The following is a 17698-nucleotide window of genomic DNA, read 5'->3' as shown; positions in this document are numbered from 1 at the left end:
AATTTTTTTGTATTTTTAGTAGAGATGGAGTTTCACCATATTGGTCAGGCTGGTCTTGAACTCCTGACCTCAGGTGATCCACCCACCTCGGCCTTCCAAAGTGCTGGGATTATAGGTGTGAACCAGCACGCCCGGCCTACTTTAATCTTCTGTTTTTCCCTCTCAACTTGTTTTCTTTTATCTTCTGTTGGTCAGCTACCCTGTGTTTAAAAGAGCAGGTGTCTTTCTTTGATGCTGATATATCTTTTACCCATTTCATTTTTCTTTTCTGGCTAGATTTTTGAAATGAATATTTTCCTTCTCCCTGATCCATTCTTCATACCTTGTAAGTTTAGTCTTTTTCTCTTCTCTACCTGCCTGAACTGTACCCTCTAACATCACCACTGACCTCATTTTAACCACAGGGATCTTTTCTCCTTCCTTCCTTTTTTCGTTCCACTTAGTACTCCTATATGAGAAGCATTCTTCTAAGTGCTAGTGATGCAGAGACAGAAGACAGAAGAGTAAACAATCAATTACAATACACTTCAGTAGGTATAGTAAAAATAAGTACAGGGTGCATTCGGATCTCAGAGAAGAAAACCATTTACTACGTCACAGAAAGTGAAAGCTTTGCAAAAGAGATTGCACTTCTACATTGAATAGGATTCAGAGGAGTCAGTTGGTAGTTAAAGACAAGGAAACAGCACATGCAGAGGCAAGGAAGACAGACAGACAGTTAGGTACCTGTATGGGTATGACTAGAGTATAGACTGCATGTTTCAGCAACTGAAGGAGAGGAATTCATACTGAGGAGTTTGCATTTTTCTCTGACAGCAGTAAGAAACTATCATAGGTCTTTGGGCATTGGGGTGAGAAAATCAGATTAGTATTTTAGAAAAATCACTTGGCAATAGCATCTTAATGAGGGAGATTATAAGTAAGGCTAGTTAGAAAGTTTCTACAGTAATTTAGGGGTTCCAAGCTGAAGATACTGATAAGGAGGGAGGGAATTAGAGTTTGTTTGTTTGTTTGTTTTCCGGAATTAGAATTCTTTAGAATATATTTATCAGTCACAATCCTCCATAAACTCAGCTTTATTTGCCATTATTGGCCTTAGACTTTCTTTGATTTTTCTTTTCTTTCTTTCTTTTTTTTTTTTTTTTAATTTTTTTGAGGCAGAGTCTCACTCTGTTGCCCAGGTTGGAGTGCACTGGTACTATCTCAGCTCACTGTAACCTCCACCTCCCAGGTTCCAGCCATTCTCATGCCTCAGCCCCCTGAATAGCTAGGATTACAGGTGTGTGCCACCACTCTCAGCTAATTTTTTGTATTTTTATTAGAGATGGGGTTTTGACATGTTGGCTAGGCTGGTCTTGAACTTCTGGCATCAAGTGATTTGCCCATCTCAGCCCCCCAAAGTACTGGGACTACAGGCATGAGCCACCATGCCCAGCTGGCCTTATCCTTTCAAGGATGAAGTAATAATTTATATATATATATCTTTATACATTCATCTATGAGTGAATAATTCCATATATATCTTTATACACAGTATGCCACCGATACATGTGGCATACTGTGTATAAAGATATGTGGAAGAAAAGTAAGATGTAATTTATGCATTCTAGGAGCATGTAAGCTTATAGGAAAGATAAGACACATAAATATGAGCTAATTAAATAATAGCACAAGTTAGGATATAATTAAGACAGTGAGCGTTAAAGATAATAGATGTAGGCCGGGCGCGGTGGCTCACACCTATAATCTCAGCACTTTGGGAGGCTGAGGCAGGCAGATCACCTGAGGTCAGGAGTTCCAGACTAGCCTAACCAACACAGAGAAACCCTGTCTTTACTTAAAAAAAAAAAAACTAGCTGGGTGTGGTGGCGCATGCCTGTGATCCTAGCTACTTGGGAGGCTGAGGCTGGAGAATCACTTGAACCTGGGAGGCAGAGGTTGTGGTGATCCAAGATCATGCCATTGCACTCCAGCCTGGGCAACAAGAGCAAAATTCTGTCTCAAAAAAATAAAATTAGAAAACATATTGGAGATAAGCAGGGTGAATGAATAGTAAAAGATGAGTTTATATTAAGTAGAGAATTTCTGAGGGCAGTTAAAATAGATTTAAGCTACTCTCATCTGAATAGAACTTGAGTTTAGATAAGAAAGTCAATATAATCAATATAAGATAGTTGGCAATTAAAATTATAAGCTAGAATCCCTTGATTCACTATTAAAATAACAGCTCAAAAACAAGACCTTGGGGCCGGGCACGGTGGCTCAAGCCTGTAATCCCGGCACTTTGGGAGGCCAAGGCGGGTGGATCATGAGGTCAAGAGATCGAGACCATCCTGGTCAACATGGTGAAACCCCTGTCTCTACTAAAAATACAAAAAATTAGCTGGGCATGGTGGCGCGTGCCTGTAATCCCAGCTACTCAGGAGGCTGAGGCAGGAGAATTGCCTGAACCCAGGAGGCGGAGGTTGCGGTGAGCTGAGATTGCGCCATTGCACTCCAGCCTGGGTAACAAGAGCGAAGCTCCGTCTCAAAAAAAAAAAAAACCAAGACCTTGGGAAATATTCACAGTAATAATAATACAGGAAGAAGAGAAGTGGGCATATGAGTCAGAGAAATTGCTTATCATTCTTTTTGTTATGATCTGTTTTCCATATAATTGTCTTTCCTCAGCTAAGCTTGCAGCTTCTGGAGAATAAGAACTAGGTGATACCATATTCCTCCACCGTATCTAGCACAGTGCTAGGCCTATATATAGAGGCGGATTAACAAATCTATCAAATAAATAATGACTTTAGAAATACTGTGGATGTTTCCCAGAAATTCAGGAGCCAGAATGACAATGTCACCCTACTGAAGGTGTTCTGTAATGTGGCACATGAATACTCATTCTGTAGGGTTCTTTACTTTACCTAGAACTTTAGGGCAGATTTGAGAGGTTCCAAGACTGTGGTGAACCAGAAGTCTAAACAAGGATTTTCATAATTTCAAAAGCCATCTCGTGGAGATTTCTTTCTGCTTCAGTCAGTTTTTAACTTTGTGTAACACTATGTTTTGGTCATTTTCTCATCATCTCATGGTATCTTGCCTGTGGGATCACACACACACCCATTTCTCAGTACTCACTCTGGCCCAGACTCTTTGCTGGATAATTATTGATCTCTGTACTATGTAAAACAAAATAGGTTGAGGTGAATACACCTACACATGTATGTCAACTTCAAAGAATAAGTAATTGGTGGTTAGATGAGAGAGTGGGTGAAAAAGAAAGTAGATGAGTAGGTAGGTGAAGGTTTGGGAATGAATGATTAGGTTGGTTAAGTGGGTGACATGACAAGAAAAAGCTAGGGAATATAAAAAGGAGGTGTTAGTGAAACTACAGTTAATTCAGTTATTTAGATTAACAATAGCAGATAGTATGGAAACTCAGAAAGAATAAATCATCTTCAAGGTTTTTTTATGTTGATTTTGGAAGGCACCAAATTATCTTTTTGACAACAGCAACAAATTAACCATCCTAATTGTTTTGCCTAAGTTTATATGAAAATGAATTTACATTTTCACACTGTGTATTAATTAGAGTCAGTGGTCACAGTGGTTTAAATGACTGTCAAAAAATAAACTTGGTAATTCTTATATATACAATTGAGATTAAACAGTATATTTAAATTTATTTTTCTATGTAGTCGACTTTTAGTTATCCATGGTCAGGTTGATTTTTTTGTGGATAGCCATATGTGTCACTAAGAAATTTAGATGTAATTATTCAATATAGTAAAATTTTCTATGAAAAATATATTATTTGAGTTTTTGTAACTCAAAGCTTTATATTTCATTTTAGAAAATACTCAGTTTATATTTTTATATAGTGATTTTTAAAAGATAACTTTATATTATTACTAGAAAACTGCATTATATTTTGCTTTTTTCAATTGCCCTATTTATTTGAGACAGATACTTAGGAAGCCATTGAGAAGTGAAAGATCTCCAAATCAGCTGCTAAGTCATATTTGGAAACTTAGAAAAAATCTTCTATTCAGTTTTAAGGCAATCATCATTATGCAAAATAATAATTATTAGACTAGAATAACCAGTCCATTCTGAAATGTTTTTATCTGCAAAGATGTCATCATTTACCAAAACATGCAGAACAAATTTAAAACTGTTTTAGGTCCTAAATGTGAAGTATCTTTTAATAAATAAGAATTAAATACCTTTTTATCCACTAACATGAGAAATGTTTAAAATATTTAAATATTTATCTTTTCATATTTAACTTTTCTTTTTTGCTTTAGTGAAACAAAAGACATGTTTTTAAAAAGAAAAAAATTTGAAAAGACTTCTCAAGTTTTAAACTCTGATCTAATGAAAATGTTACTTGACAAGCATTGCTATAAGACTGAAAGATCACCTCCATGGTGTATGATTCTATCTTTAAATTTTATAAATAATTCACACTGACTCATGAAATTTGTTACAATTATTTTTGTGAAGGAATGGTAGATTAATGCTTCTTGACAACCAACAGATCTGCAACTGCTTATGATTAGTTTTTTTGATGACTGTTCAAAAATAAAAAACCTAGCCTGCTATATTTTATTTTTAGAAACACTAATGTTAATTAAAGTTATAAATTATATTAAGTTTTCCTTGAGGTTTATTATCATAAATCAAATACTTTTACAAAATCAAATACTTAGTATAGTTTGCAAAATTATACTAAGTTTTCTTTGAGGTTTATTTTCCTAAATCAAATACTTTTACTTATACACAAAAGTGTATAGGTGTGAGTGTAAACAAAAAGTAACTTAGACAAATATTTTTTGAGGCACTAGGGATTAAAAGATAAAATATGGTTTTTACCTTGAAAGAGCACACTATAAAGCCAGAATCGTTGATAAATAGCATGCTGGCTCCATAAGCAAAGGACTAATAAAAAAGTCATAATTGATTTTCCTGACCTTGACTGGCCTAGAGCTAATCTCATTCCTCATGGCAAAGCTCAGTGAGTCAGGACTGCAACAAAAGAAAATTTAATAGCCCTACTGCTGCCTTTCAAGATAAGTGCAGAGAAGGAGACAGCCTGCAGTTAGCAGAGGAGCCCAGCTCATATACTCCAAGCTGGGTCCTAGGGCTGGAGGTACAAAGAATTTGCTTTAGTGGGAATATAGGTTACAAAGTGTTAGGATGTAACTTCCAAGCAGATGTAGCTTCCATGAAGGAGCATCTTCACAGCCTCAAGCCCTGCTAAGAAGTGATTAAGATAATTTACAGGTAGTTAATTCAGTTTTTAACTGAAAAGCAGCTTTCAGCACATACTGTCATTGTTGCTTGCCAGTTTATTCATTTATTTTTTTTAGGTTACACAATTTCTCCCCTGATTTCATATGCTCCCTCTTCCAATCATAGTCTTTTAATAAAATTTGAGTGTACCCCTCTACTGAGTATAACCACTCTTGGCTGCCAGGGGCAATGCCACATTTCTTCTGTTTGTTCTTACCCCTATCCCTGAACCCACCCTGTTCAAAACTCATTTGAAGGCATCCATATCTAGCGCAGCTTCAAATCAGCCTTGTTTAACCTCAGCTTCTGTCCTTTTGCAGGGAATGGAACCTTAATTCTGAGTGGATTATCTCTTTTCTTTTGTTGGCTATATCAGTAATTCTACAGTGTTAATGAAGTAATCAAAAGTTGTTTATTACTTTCTCATGGTTGGTTTCCTAATAATTTCCCGTACTGAGGCATCTTCATGAAAATTATTAGTGTTATTACATTTTCTAGTGTGTTCTGTTACCCACTCAAAATAAACTCTCTCATAACAGGTACACGCCCTGCAGTTACAGAGGAATGGAGGAGAGACTACCTCATGGCAGCATGTCACGACTGACAGATCACTCCAGGCATAGTAGTTCTCATCGGCTCAATGAACAGTCACGACATAGCAGCATCAGAGATCTCAGTAATAATCCCATGACTCACATCACACATGGCACCAGCATGAATCGGGTTATTGAAGAGGATGGAACCAGTGCTTAATTTGTCTTGTCTAAGGTGGAAAACTTGTGCTGTTTAAAAAGCAGATTTTATTGTTTGCCTTTGCATGACTGATTGCTGTAACTCGCTGTTAACATGCTTTCAGTCAAGTGCAGATTGTGTCCACTGGAAAGGTAAATGTTTGCTTTTTATATTGCATCAAACTTGGAACATCAAGGCATCCAAAACACTAAGAATTAAATCATCACAATAATAATTAGTCTTTCTAGGTTAAAAAGAGATAATTATTTGTCTGGTAAGCATTTTTATAAACCCACTCATTTTATATTTAGAAAAATCCTAAATGTGTGGTGACTGCTTTGTAGTGAACTTTCATATACTATGAACTAGTTGTGAGATAACATTCTGGTAGCTCAGTTAATAAAACAATATCAGAATTAAAGAAATTTTCTATGCAAGGTTTACTTCTCAGATGAATAGTAGGACTTTGTAGTTTTATTTCCACTAAGTGAACAAAGAACTGTGTTTTTAAACTGTAAGGAGAATTTAATAAATCAGCAAGGGTATTTTAGCTAATAGAATAAAAGTGCAACAGAAGAATCTGATTAGTCTGTGAAAGATTCTCTCAAAATCCTATTGAAGTAATATTCATCCAGAGATATTCAGGATTTGGATTAGTAGTAGAATAAAGAGATGGGCATTCTTTCCCCTATAATTGTGCTGTTTTATAACTTTTGTAAATATTACTTTTACTGGCTGTGTTTTTATAACTTATCCATATGCATGATGGAAAAATTTTAATTTGTAGCCATCTTTTCCCATGTAATAGTATTGATTCATAGAAAACTTAATGTTCAAAATCTGCTTTGTGGAGGCATGTAATAAGATAAACATCACACATTATAAGGCTCTTTATGGTAACCACAGTTATAAAATGGCCAAGTATTTTCTCTGTATTCATTGTTGTATTTTTCTGCAGTGAGAGCTGATCTTGCCAAAGCCACCAGACCTTGGCATCCAGGCCCTCCTATAGTGAGTTGATTGTCTGCTCTCGCCTTGCCCTATAGCTAGTAGGCTACAGCTTTTGCCCCACACTCTTATTTTCAGATTCTGGATCATTCTTGTTTACAACCGAAATATATATAACCTCGGTCCAAAGTGGTGATTGATTTGAGTATTTGAAAATCATTGTAGCTAAATGAAGCATGATTAGTAGTCTTACTATATCATTTAATCTTAAAAAATCAAGTAAAAAATGTTTATCTGGTAATGTTTAAATAATTTACAATATAAACTGTAAACCTTATTAGGCATGAAATCGATCCGAAGAGAAAGAAAAATGCTGGAACATGCTGGATGTGTTATGTAAAAAGCATATTTAAAGGGTCATCAACCCTGACTGCAGGTAAGAATCACTTGGGTGATTCTCTAACAACTTCCTCTCATACAAATAAGAATTGGTAGCTTTCTTAAAAAGGACGAAATGCTTTCCATGTGATTCTAATCTGCAGCCTGGCTTGAAACTCACTACTTTAAACTAACTTGCCCCGATGATCTGATGGCATCATATTATATCATATGAACATCCATCCACATGGATTCAGTCTTTCGATTTTATATCATTATCTAATATTTAATTGTTCTCCACTTTATTATTCATTATAAAATGCAGAATTCTGGGCTCCACTCCTAAAGAGACTTATTCTGTAAGGCCAAAGTGATAGGACTTTAAAATCTTTAGTTATAAAAACACCACAGGTGATTCTTATACAGGTAATTCAAGAATCATACTTTGAAGAATTATTCTAGACTCTGAAGAGGCCTGGCTCTGCCTTATGCTATTGTTTCTGACCTTTAACAATTCTCTTCGAGCCTCAGTTCCCTTGTTTGTAAATGAAGATAAAAAATACTTACTCTACCTACCTCACAACGTTGTCAAATAAGATCAAATGAAAAAAATCATGTGAAAGCTCTTTGAAAACTGTAAAGCATGAATGATAAGGGATTAGGGTATTGTGGATTTAAGAGGTTTGAGGACTGCTGTAGTACATTCCTTGACATGTGTTGAATTTATGTGTACTTTTCTTTCTCACCCTTTAAAACAGAAACTACCAAGAAATTAGGTGTTGAAAAAGAATCTTTTCAGGTAGCAAAGTCAGTTTTCTGATAGTAATAATTTGTCTTATTATATATTTCAAAGTACATATATGATATGAATTATTCTTCATGAGATATATTTGAATATTTGGCCCAAAATGTTTTTTGGTTTTCTCTATGTTCATTGCCTTTCTCCTTGGAACTGGAGTTAACACTCAAGGCAGGCAGGTCTGAATTCCCACATAACTGACAATTAGTAAACATTTTCTCTGAAAGCCAAACATAAAACAACTCATTTATCAATAATTCATGATGCTTTTGTCTGAGAATCTGCCCTGCAAACAGCATGAGAGAACCAAAACAAACATTTACAAACAAAAATAAGTTAAAATAGAAGGTACCAGTTTGAGCCTGAAGATGTTGTCATCCATTGCCATCTGCAATATATTATCAACTGCCAAGATGTTAATTGGTTTTCTTCTACAAGTGGGCCAAGTATAGACAGTTAAGTGAACATCACCATGAAAATCTTAACTTGGTGCTTCCAGATTTTTAGATATTCATTTGTACTTTCCCCTTTAATTGTTGGTATGTATGGGAATACTATATTGACTTTTCAGTTACTTTCAATAAGTATCTTAATTTTGTCCCACAAAATTTATGTAATACTGTGGGGCAAAATTACATAATGTAATCTTGTGAATCCATGGTTTTAAAGAACAGTATTTAGTTTGGGCAGCAGTTTCAAGTCTCAACTAGCTTAAACCAATCTGAACAAGTCTGGACAGTTTTCCTACCATATGTTTAACTTTGATTGGCATACGATAATGTTTAGTGTTTTCTTTTTTCAGTTGACAACTGAGAAAATAATAGTTCTCTCTAAAATGTTAATATATTATCAAAAGGTTTTCAAAAAGTACTCTGCTTTCAGCAACATTGTTTTACTCAATAATTAGACAAAAGACCTAAGATAATATTAAACTCAGAACAGTGTGTTTCAAAGAACAATTGGTTAATAACTCAGCTGGCACAGGGCTTCATACACAGTTTTTCAGTAAATATTTAAATTAACAATTCATGTTACACAACTTGCTTTTACCCTAGTAGTGAGTCTCACATCAAAGAAATTTGTAAGATCTAAATTTAATCTATGTGAAATGAAGTCTGCTTTACCAGAATAATATGGGGCAGGTAATAAATATGTAAATTAAACCAAATAAAACATTTTGCATAGATGATAGTCCATATCACTATTTTAATTAAAGAAATTTATGCACAAACATGTACCAATCCTTTTAGTTTTAGAAGATGAATAGTGATTCTTACAAGTAAGTAATGAGGCTCCTGTTAGTCTTACGCTGTTAGATCTTTGTGGACCAGTTGGGTAAATAAATCTTCAAACCAACCTTCCTTTTTCTGCTGCTGTTAGAGCAGATTTATAAAAATTCTGAGAATGTCTTCAAATTAGAAAAATTTACTGCATTTTAACCTACCTCATCAGTTTCTTTGTGATAACAGCTGGAAATAACTCAAATTGTACCCATCTTAGTTTAGGCAATATTTCTTTGAAATAAAAGGAACAACTTAATGTTTTTATTATATAAATTAGTGAATCATTTGCCGGAGCTTAGAAAACATTAACCTACCAAAATTTCATTATGACGATATTTATATTGCTTTTTGACGTGCCAAAGGTCCATTTACATATTACCATATTTGGATGACTTACATAGTCTAGTATAATGAAAATTCCCCTGGGCTTGGAATTTTAAGACTCATAATTTTAGCCAGTATGGGCCTGAAAAAAAAAGACATAATTATGATGTCAACTGGACTGGTCATTTAATTTCTCTGAATCTTTGTTTCTTCAATATAAAATGAGGTTAAGGTAGTTTTCAGTTTTAGCCTCCCTCACTGGACACTGTAAGGATCAAGTGAAATAACATTTATTGTAATGCTCTATAACCCATAAATTACTCTACTTGAAAACATTTTTTTAGAGACAGGGTCTTGCTCTGTCACTCGAGCTGGAGAGCAGAGGCACAATCATACCTTGAACTCCTGGGCTCAAGCAGTCCTGCAGCTTCGGGCTCCCAAGTAGCTAGGACTGTAGGCATGCACCACTATACCTGGCTAATTGTAATTTTTTTTTTCTTTTTTTGAGATGGAGTGCGGCTTTGTTGTCCAGGCTGGAGTGCAGTGGCGCGATCTCAGCTTACTGCAGCCTCCACCTCCCAGGTTCAAGTGATTCTCCTGCCTCGGCCTCCCGAGTAACTGGGACTACAGGTGCGTGCCACCACGCCTGGCTAATTTTTGTATTTTTAGTAGAGACGGAGTTTTGCCATGTTGGTCTCGAACTCCTGACCTCAAGTGATCCGCCTGCCTTGACCTCCCAAAGTACTAGAATTACAGGCATGAGCCACTGCACACAGCTTACTTTTAATTTTTTAAATTTTTTGTAGAGATGGGTCTCACTTTGTTGACCAGGCTGGTCTTGAACTCCTGGCTTCCTAAAGCTTTGGGATTACAAGCATGCCATCATGCCTGATCCATAAAGTGTTCTACTGATACCATTTGATTTTGTTAGAATTTGGGAGGCTGTAGAAACCAAGGATATAGTCTTCACTAGTATTTCTTTTTAGCAACAACAACAAGATAGGCAATTAGACCAGTATTCATTTGGTACAGTCTTTAAATCAGTGATCCAATTAACTTCTAAAAGGCAGGTTACGCTCTTAAATTGTATTGGCTCTTTAATATGTGTTATACCAGAGTATGCTCTCAAATTTTATGTAGTTAATTTGTAGAACAAATTTGGGGATATTCATTATATTTTTCCTTTTATATCAAATTGTATAAGTACAGCCGCTTGATTTAAATTATAAGAAAAATATAAAGAAGAATGTAGACCCTATAATATTTGTCTTTGATTTTTTGGCTTTTATGTACCTAATTCTTTCTGATTGAGAACAAGTTTTGAAACAGTGATTCACTTGTTGGTTTTCATCATTGCAAAACTTTAAATTTTAAGTCATCGTACTATGAGAATTGTTTGTACACATTTATAATTTTTTAAACTGTAAAGATTTTTTTCTCCATTCTTCACTTACAAAGGAATAGCATTTTTATGGAACCTAGATTTGCAAAGGAACTTGTGATTCTTTTAAATGTTTTTGTGTCTTTTTACAAGTGATTAAGAAAAAATGTTTACATTTAATTCAGCTGTATTTCCTGGTAGCTGTATAATCTTACACATTATTCTTTTATAACTTGGACCTATTTTACAGGAAAACAATTGTGTTGGCATCTCTTCATAATCTAGTTCTCTTCTCCTCTTCTTTTGTTCTAGTTAGATGAGTTTGGGAAAGGAATAGGAAGACTAGGCATCCCATGCCTTCCATCTGACTGTAATCAGTCTCCTGGGTTTCTTTCTAATTTAATTTTAATCCTGTACTTCTTTAGTCATCAAATTGATAGAGGATTACAATTTTCTCTCAGGATCCAAGTCTTCTAAGAATGAAAATGTTTAAAGTATACCCTGAAGCAGCCATCCTTGTAGACATTTCTATTCAGTTGATTTATAAAGATTTAATATGAATTAAACATATTTCTTATTCTGTGATCTCTAATTAGAAAGTAAAATTTTGTTGCCATAAATATAAAAGTTTTCACTTATATTTTAGTCAAACACCAAACCAGTACATTACGTACTTCCTATAAGACACAGTGGTTGCCATCTGTTGAAATGCATTGAAGAATAATTTCCTTCAGATTATTTTTTTAATCATCATCTGCCTCAGGAAATCTGCTATGTTCTTTTTTGAATATTTTTGTTGGTGTGAAAGCATTGCTTATACTTTATGTTCATTTTATTTATTGGTCACTATCACCAGTTTTTCCCAACAGAGATTAAACAAGTTTTTTACCTTGAAATAATTCAGATTTTGAAGATTTACTGCTCTATTATTTTGCTAATTACCTTTTTTTTTGTTAAACTTAGAGCTTAATAATTTCTATTTTCTATCCCGGAGTCTAAAATTAAACAACAAAAAAAATTCTATTTTCTAAATTGGCCAGATTTTTTTAATGATTAGTAAAAATGCATTATGTTATTTTTTTAGAATACCATAGGATTTTGAGTCAGGAAACCTGATTTCTGACCTTGCCTCTCTTTGCACTTAGCTGTGTAACTTTGGACTAGACATTTTACCTCGTGGTGCCTCCATTTTCTCATTGTCTAGGGAAAAAGAATTTGTTTAGGTAGAATCTTAAATTCCACCCAGTTCTTATTTCGTTCTCCTTTGACCATTTTATAATCAGTATTTTGGTCTCATTCCTATTCTTGTTATTCACCCTGTAAACTAGATCAACTTGTATTATTAGTGCCATTTACATGTAAATTGATGGGATTCAGATATGTTATTAACTGTGTTTCCATTAGTGATTTTAAGTAATTTTAAAGAAGGAAACTTATATTACAGATAATAAAAATGAAAGAAAGCTATAAATATTGGACATGGATTATTTTTTAAATGGGGAAGTCTTCTTAAGCACCAATATAAGCACCTTAAATTGGTATCTAGAAAACAATGACATAAAATTTTGTGGTCTTTGTTCTCTTAAATATGAATATAGCTAGTTAGCTTAAACTTTAAACAAAATGTATTCAAGATGAAATAGTGATAACAGTGGTTCATATGGCTAATTTAAAAGCTATCAGATTTAGCAATATTAAAATAATTTTAAAATGCAAAAGATATTTCAGAGGAATTGACTGAAAATTTTTTGTTCAGTAATTATTCTTAAGCTGCATTATAATATTTATTACATAAATATAGTTACCAGATTGCTATGGGCAGGTGAATGTCTTCATTTGAAATATTATTAGAGATCAGTGTGGCTTGTTATTTTTAATTTTTTTCTGGCTATACAAAAATTGTTTCCAGAAAGGTTAATTGTTATCTGATAAAATGTAGAGATTGAGGCCGGGCGCAGTGGCTCACTCCTGTAATCCTAGCATTTTGGGAGGCTGAGGCGGGCAGATCATCTGAGGTCAGGAGTTCGGGACCAGCCTGGTCAACATGGCAAAACCCCGTCTCTACTAAAAATACAGAAATTAGCTGGGCATAGTGGCGTGTGCCGGTAATCTCAGCTACTCGGGAGGCTGAGGCAGGAGAATCATTTGAACCCAAGCATGGAGGTTGTAGTGAACCAAGATGGAGTCATTGCACTCCAGCTGCCTGGGCAACAAAAGTGAAACTCTGTCTTAAAAAAAAAAAGGTAGAGATTACATTAGTTCCATCTCTCAGCAGAGTTCTCTGGTAGTGTTCTCTGTGGACTAGGCCAAGGATGTTCCTGTTACTTTTAAAGATCATTGTCTTTGCTCTGATTGTCTACATTAGTTCATATTAAACTTTTGAACACTGGTGTATAGATTTACAGTCTAGGTGTTGGGTTAGGATCTGACGAGTAGAGAATAGTGGAAAGCTGATATAGCAAGGTGGACTGGTTTCTGGTGTGATTTCTTTAGCTACACTTGATTCCTTGTCTTACGTCATTTCATGGATCATGTAATTCTCCTAGCTTTCAGAAATTAAATTAGATGCCCAGCCTTTCTCATTCAGAGATGCCTATATTATTATGTTATTTTGATTGCCTACCAAAAAAAAAGAAAAGATCTGTTTTCAGTTCTCTGGCTCTGCAAGTCTTTGTGATCACATTTGTTAAATTGAATCTGAGGTTCAAATATTACATTTAATGTTTTCTGGATTTTGATAATAGGATATTCTGTAAGATAAAGCAACAATCCTAGAGTGATTTACTTTATGTTTAGACATCCACCATTTTTCTATTTCTCTATTCCTCCCATTCTCCATTTTTAAAAGGAAATTTACAAATATCTTCACTTGTCCTTGCCTCAGACAATTTTTCCCTGAACTCATCTTGTCAGCAGAAACATTTATTAGGAAATAATTCTGTATTTCTGAGACAAGATCAACACAGTAGTTCTTTACATTGAGCTGAGGTGAATGTATACTTAAAAATACTCTATTTTCTTTCTATATGAACTTAACATTTTAAAATCATATAAAGGACTCCCCAATGTGAAAATATTAGTCTGGACGTCGTTCTCCTGCCATCAGGTGCTATTTCTATCTTAGCTGTGAGTTAGACTAAATCCTAATGTTGTATCATTCATCTTTTTATAATATTTAACTTCCCTAGAATCATCCCATTTCACATCTTTAACCTCAGCTTCCCACAACTTTTCTGCTTTTATTTTCAAATGCCAATTTTATTTTTGTGTTTTATTTTCTCATTGAAGTGTAAAGGTATCACATATATAAAGAAATGACTAGTTTAGAGATTTACTTTGGCATAATAAAGATTGATATTGATACCACACACCATCCCTTTCCGCTAGCCCCAAAAAAGAAGTTTGACAGCTCAAAAACTATTAAATTATTTTATCTGTATTTAATAGAACAGTGGAAGCTGTTTCTTCAGAATTCAAATGTTTTACCAAAAACAGACAAATAAACTTTTCTGTATTTTAATCTGACAATGAATTTGGGATTATTTATGTAATATATCTATAATTAATAGTAATTATTAGTTGTTTCACTCATAATTTGTGATACCCGACTCATATTTATTTAATGTGAACTGTTTTTTTACCCTTTTTTGTTTCATTTTGTTTTCTTAACTTTTTTCGGTGTTTTCATGGTCACATCTCAGCAGACAAACTCTACTGTAGATCAGCTGTTCTCAAAGTCAGGCCAAGGAGGTTTTTGCTACCCAGTCATAGTTCGATAATACAGCATTATTTTTAACTACATGAAATTGCTAGTTTTATTGGTCAAAAATGAACAGATGCTAGCAATTTCATAATATATATTCAAGAAGGAACCAAACAAAAGATCTTTTAGAATAGATATATTGACTTCTTGTCATAAACCTTATCAACATACCAGAGGCTTTATGAAGGAAACTCTACAGATAACCACGAATCTTATCAAGAAAATTCTCCTTTAAAACAATTATCCTTTATTTTGTTGTTAAATTTCCCAGTTTTGAAAAATGTTTTATCAAAATGACTCCGTAATTGAAGCACATGCCTTTTGGGAGTATATTTGTTACATAAGACTTTCAGTCAATTTGTGTGTAGTTTAAAGCTTTTATAATCTGAGATATTGTTTGTATCAGGTTGATGCAAAAGTAACTGCAGTTTTTGCCATTAAAAAATGAAATTTAAAGAAATTTTTTAAATGGCAAAAACTGCAGTTACCTTTGCACCAACCTAATATAAAAGGATTCATCTGTAAGTGTCATTTTGAGGCAAAATAATTTTCCCTCGCATCTGATGTGGACTCAAATTTTGGCAACTAAAATTTTATCATCTTGGTAGGCATTCTGAATTAATGAATACTACTATGTTATATAGTAAACAAATTTGCCATAAAATGCCATTTAAAGATTTTCTTTAGACCTTTATTTCAGTTTATAAGAATAAAAATATATGAGTGGAAGATCACATAAAAAATATGAAACTCCTACAGAGGAAAATCCCCAATTTTATGATTTAATAGGTTGTAAATTGGGTTGTTCCGAATTCGGACTACATCTCATCATATAAAATTATGAATAATAAGGTTAAAGAGTAGCCAACAAAAGCTAATCTAGTACACCATAGACGTACTCTGGGTGTCTTGGTTTGGGATAAATTTTGATAGTGGAGAAAGGCTACTTTGATCTCTCTGTAACTGCTTGGAACCCTTTTTCCTAGGCAATATGCTCATGTTACCCTCTTCATGTGATCTATTCCTCAAATGCTACATTCTCCAAAACTTCCCTACCTGCCTCTATGTCCCAGTCATTCTTATCAATACTTCTTTTTAGAAAGAAATTTGCTTTAACTAATTTATGTTAAAGTGTTAGTGACTGTAGCCCTTTTATCTCTCTTAAAGAGAAATCTGCATTAAAAGCAAACGTTGCTGTTAGCACAAATTAATCTCAATGAGTAGAAAAGCTTTAAAACAAAAGTGGAAATCATTTAAATTAGTGTTGATGGGACTATTTTGAGACAAGAGATTCCATTAAGTGACCTAGCTTGGAAATCTTTCCCCTTGCTCAAACCCATGTAATGTCTGAAACTGCTGTATATTTTCAGTGACCTTGAAAAAGGGAGCTAGTCATTTGTATTTACGGGCCTTAAGAAGTCAGGGCCTGCTGATCCTGTTTTTAAGTTCAAGGGCAATGCCTGGAGCATCCTAGATCTCCTTCACCATCTTTCTACATGACCTACAGCTAGGTCTTGTCTTCCAGCTCTGCTCATTGATATTAAATTTACAGATGAATACTATCCATGCTTGTTAAAAAAAAAATTCTTTCCCCATTTTACTGTTACAATTTTTCAAGAGCTATAAAGGTAGAAAAGGTATTCTTTTTCATTATTCTAAAAAAAAATTATCATTTTTAAATAGCTGGCACTTAGCAGTTTAGTTTTCCAAACTTTATTCTGAGTCAGATTGCTGAGGTGAGTCTAAACTTCTAATCTTGATTAATCATATAAACATCTAATTGGAAAGTGTTTATGCTAAAGACTTATATTTTGTGGCATTAGTTTTTCATTTTTTTATATGCTCATTAAAACTGTTCATTTCCAAATGAGTGAAAAAGTTGCTGTTGTTGGGATGTACAGGGCAAGTGCACTTGGTTAGAGCATGAACTGGGAATTTCACATTAGCTGATGTGCTTTGCACTCTGCTCTTGTAGATTTATTTTGTTTACAGTAGACTGATGTCAGTTTTTGTAAATGTTTTTTCTTAGCACTTTAACTGTGAGTGTACAAACTGATTTTAAATGTAGTGGTTGTATATTTTGGTTATAAATTGGAAATTTTTAATAAAATTAAATAATTTGTTCTCTTTTCTGTTGTTAGTACCTGATTAATTATAATTTTCTTTGTCATATTCCAGACTCTTTAAATGGTCTATTTAATATTATTTCACTGACTTTTTAAATGTTTTCATACTTTATATTAAGTTTTTTACATAATAATGTAGGAGCCACAGTAATCTACCACATAGAAATAAACACACACCAACCTACATTATATTCCTTTTTCTCATACTTATTTTGTCAATAACAGATAAAACCTATCTCTGTTCATTTTTATATCTCCAGCACATTACACTATTAGATACATATTAGAGGCTCAAAAAATACCTGTTGAAAACAAATGCATTTAAGTATTGTGTTTGTATCAATTTCCCAATAAGAAATCCCACCCATATAAGCAAATAGATTATCAGGTGATTTATTTTCATGCACAGGAAGGCGGAACTGGATTTAAACTATCAGTAGTACGTATTAGTTCCTTATACGTACGTATAAGGTCCAGCTTAACCCAGTGCATACATTCTTCATGCCATCCTTCATAACCCTCTGCTTGAATGATTTCAGTAGCAGGAAACTCACTAAAGCCTTCCATTTCATTTTGGGACACCTCTGATTGTTATAAAAGACTTTCCGTATATTGAGTGGAAATTGTACCTTCATTCATTGATACTGATCTACAGACATACAGCAATTCTATCACAGAAGTACT

The 17698-nt window shown here is 34.0% G+C and overlaps 1 protein-coding gene across 8 annotated transcripts in view; it reads left to right on the top strand.

Moving 5' to 3' along the window:
- The window catches only part of FZD3 (frizzled class receptor 3), an 89178-nt gene extending 72161 nt beyond the window's left edge, over positions 1-17017 (top strand). For 4 of the 8 annotated variants that reach the window (XR_013525481.1, XR_013525480.1, XR_008475878.2 and 1 more), the window contains 2 exons: positions 5820-10326; positions 13262-17017. Coding sequence is in view for 4 of the 8 variants with exons in the window: in XM_035269889.3 (XP_035125780.1) it covers positions 5820-6033 (214 nt within the window). In the remaining 4 variants the exon portion in view is untranslated. Of the gene's footprint in view, positions 1-5819 lie in introns of all 8 variants that reach the window. The other 4 variants (XM_035269889.3, XM_035269888.3, XM_035269887.3 and 1 more) reach the window with 1 other exon arrangement.
- Positions 17018-17698: the final 681 nt, after the last annotated feature.

Source organism: Callithrix jacchus, chromosome 13 (genome assembly GCF_049354715.1).
Source record: "Callithrix jacchus isolate 240 chromosome 13, calJac240_pri, whole genome shotgun sequence".
NCBI lineage: Eukaryota > Metazoa > Chordata > Mammalia > Primates > Cebidae > Callithrix > Callithrix jacchus.
The sequence above is the reverse complement of the archived record's forward strand: the minus strand, read 5'-3'. Positions and strand labels throughout refer to the sequence as shown.